General features: G+C 47.6%; 1 protein-coding gene across 1 annotated transcript in view; it reads left to right on the forward strand.

Moving 5' to 3' along the window:
• Positions 1 to 1987: 1987 nt before the first annotated feature.
• PIK3IP1 (phosphoinositide-3-kinase interacting protein 1) overlaps positions 1988 to 3368 on the forward strand; it is a gene marked incomplete at its 5' end in the record, with an annotated part of 3049 nt that continues 1668 nt past the window's right edge. Inside the window, 2 exons of the mRNA XM_010017817.1 lie at positions 1988 to 2173; positions 2290 to 2368. Coding sequence (XP_010016119.1) covers positions 1988 to 2173; positions 2290 to 2368 — 265 coding nt within the window. The remainder of the gene's footprint in view (positions 2174 to 2289; positions 2369 to 3368) is intronic.

The following is a 3368-nucleotide window of genomic DNA, read 5'->3' on the forward strand; positions in this document are numbered from 1 at the left end:
CGCCGGCCCCCATCCCCTCCGGCCATCCCCAGGGCCTCCCCCCCGTCTCCTGCCGCTGGGCACTGCCTTTGTCACTAGGGTGGGGGCCCCCCCTGCGCACAAACAACCCCGGGCCATGGCAGCACCCGTGGCCCTCCCCGGGAACGGAGTGTACCCGAGGATCCCCTTCCAGCTGTCGCCTGTGCGTTCACATCTGCCTCCCAGCCGTGCCTTGCTCCGCCCCCCGAGCTTTTCCGTTGGTGCCAGAAAAGGTCTGGGCAAAGCTTTGTACCCCCCTGCCCTCCGTTGTCACTGGTCAGTGTAGGGCTCTTCAGCTGTACTGAGAAAGCTGAGCTCTGGGCATTTAGGAACTGCACAGACGTTGGTAGACTGTTACTGTGGGGCATGTTACTGCTGTCTAAACAAGTGTCTTGCTGCTAAACAAGTCCCAGGGTGAATTTGGATATGAGGAATAGGGGGGACACACACAACTCAGAAAATGGGAACTGAAAGGACAACAGTATGAAACAAACCCCCTGATGCTGGATTCCTCATGGATAGTCAGGATGGGAAACAGTTTGGCATGAGAAGAGCTGTAGTTGAAGCCTGTTTCGTGGAGAGGAGATGTCAGTACTGACTGAGGCCAAAGTAACCACTTTTTTTTAACTGTGTACTTATTGCTGAACTTCTCAAGATTTACACACTCCACTGTCTTGGGATTGCTGTCATTTGCATATAAACACTTCCCCCCCCCATACAACCTTCTTCGCTTTGCTTGGTTTTTGCCTGCTTTTCCCTAAAAATGAAGCAAAACAAATGTTCTGCTGCCAAGACCCTTACACAAAACAGTCCTGCAGCTTTGGGATCAGGAGTTACCTGACCTTTCAGCCAATACACCATTTGCATGTTGAAGGGGTTTAACTGTTTTTATCAGGAGTGGGCACTTTTTTATTGTAGTCATGTCCTGCAGCTCCCCTTAGTTCAGGTTCTGTGACTGTGCAGTGCAGGAGACCCTGGTTTCCTAACTCCCCTTCTGTACTTCCATTTCGCGTTCCACTGAGGACTCAAAATGGCTGCAGATAGAAAATCCACATGGAGTTACTGCCAGCTGTGGGGTGAGATTCAGCTGGAGAGAGTTTTCAGGTGTGGATGCACGCTGTGCATGGCATTTCCCAAAAGCAGGGATTTTTGTTGAGGGAAGGCCATAGATACCTACTTTCCACTGTTAGAGCTTTTACTGTGCTATAGCTTCTATTTTAACTATAACATGAAAGAAGGAACTACCTTGAAAATCTGTCAATGATGTAGATAAAAATCCACAGGACTTGGAAGGAGTCTGTGCTATGCGGATCCATCCTTCTGCACCTTTGTCTGGGCTCTGGCTGAGGAGGAACTTGATGTACTTAACACTAGTCAGTGGCTGTGCTGCTCTGATTTAGCCTGTCCCTTTTGCTGAAGGAGTTTGCCACAAGGCTGCAAAGAGGGGCTGGGTAAGAAGAATGTCTTCTTTCAGGGGAGGGAGACTCCCAGCTGGAGTCTCCTGTCAAACCTTCCCGTGTCAGGAAGATTGAGGCAGAAGAGAGATAAATAGGCTCCTGGGAGATTCGGGATGGAGATTCTCATAATCTTGTTCATGTCTGTTCAGCATGATTGAAGCTGCAGCCTGTATATTGATTATACACTAAATGAAGTCATTGTGCATCCCCTGGACTCATGCCCTGAATCCAGGGTTTGTTATGCTGTGTCTGATTTCTGTCTCATCTCTGGTGGTGCTTTGCACTCTTAGCTAAATAGGTTTGTGTCAAAGCAAAGTGTAGGGAGGTGGACATTTCTGCTCTGCTTTGGTAGGATTTCTGGCAAGAACTTAAGAGGGAACAAGACTTCGTCAGTGCACTTTGAAGGCAGTTCAGTAATACCAGTCTAGACTGTCCCACTCACAAGGCACGTGTTGTTTTGAAGTACTCATCAATGCTTGGTTATTTTGTATAGCTCCTTTTCCTCTCAACAGATGCTACAGCTGCCACAGCCCCAGTCCCTGCAGAAGAAATTGGTACTTCCCAGGAGGTGGATCAGGTGTTTGAACCGGCTGATTCCTTGCCCTCCCGGAGCGAGGCGGCGGCTGTGCAGCCCGTCATTGGGATCAGTCAGAGAGTGCAGATGAACTCCAAAGAAAAGAAGGATTTAGGGACACTAGGTACAAACCCAGGATCATGTGATGGATCCATTCCTCTAATTCTGGCAGGACAGATTTAGTTTGAGGCAATGCTATAGCTGGATCTAATTTTGTCTCTTTCCTTTCTCTCTTTACAGGGTATGTGCTGGGGCTGATCATGATGGTCATAATCATTGCCATTGGAGCTGGCATTGTCCTGGGATACATCTATAAGAGGTCAGTAGCTAGTCCTTTACTCAAAAGCTGGAGGCATGAAGCAATGTAGAGCAGAAATATCTGAGCACCTGCAGATCACCAGATCCCAGTTGAAAAGGCAGATAGAAGCATATATACTGATATGGCACATTGTGCAAGAGTTTCGCTTGTTGCACTGAGGAAAGAACTATTTAAGAGTTAATCTCATTCTTCTCCATTTCACCCATCAGCATGCTGTTCTGTCCCATTTAAAGTTTCAAACTCTGCCCTCTTATTTTTTGGCTTTGTGCGCGTGTGTGTGTATGTGTGCTTTGGTGTGGCTTTCTCAGATGCATCCACAGGAGCTGAGTATTATGTAAGAGTTGCAGAGAGCAGATCCCACGTGCCCTCACAGGAAGTTTTTTTTGTGAGCAGAAAAAGAACAGTCCTTTTAGCAGGCCACCTGTTCCCCTGTTTTCTCTAGTCTAGCTAGCTTTAGAAGAAAAACAATTGGCAAATTGCTTGCCACTCATGCGTTGTATCCTATGAAGCTGAATATCAGGTAGCACTTCTTTTGGGTCCAAGTTCTTTTTACTGAAGCTGTCATACACTTTAAGGTCAGTTTTGATTCACACTTAAGTTATTTGTTCAGCCAGTTCGCTGTGTTGGACAGAAGTGCTTCTATAGCTCAGCAGTTTGAGGTTAGTGGTAATAGCAAGCAGCTTAGTTGTAAGAGACAGGACAGGATTAACAAACAGCAGTGAATGTCGCTGCCGCAAGTGAAGGGCCAGGCTGCCTCCTCTCGGAGGGTTTGCTCTGTATTTTGGCTGCTTGACAGCAGTCTGACACAGCCAAGCAGAAGGAGCTCTTTCCCAAGCTGGGACATGTCCTTATGTAAGTGTTTATAATAAATGCTGACAGAAAAAAAACAGAGGGAGGAGTGTTACATAAGGGGCAAAACACAGAGCACTGCTTGTCGAGGAATCCGATGTGAGGTGTCACTTCAGAGAATGCTGTCTCGTATGCTGGCAGGGATGGAGGC

This window comes from Nestor notabilis, unplaced genomic scaffold (genome assembly GCF_000696875.1).
Source record: "Nestor notabilis isolate BGI_N333 unplaced genomic scaffold, ASM69687v1 scaffold19837, whole genome shotgun sequence".
Classification (NCBI taxonomy): Eukaryota; Metazoa; Chordata; class Aves; order Psittaciformes; family Psittacidae; genus Nestor; species Nestor notabilis.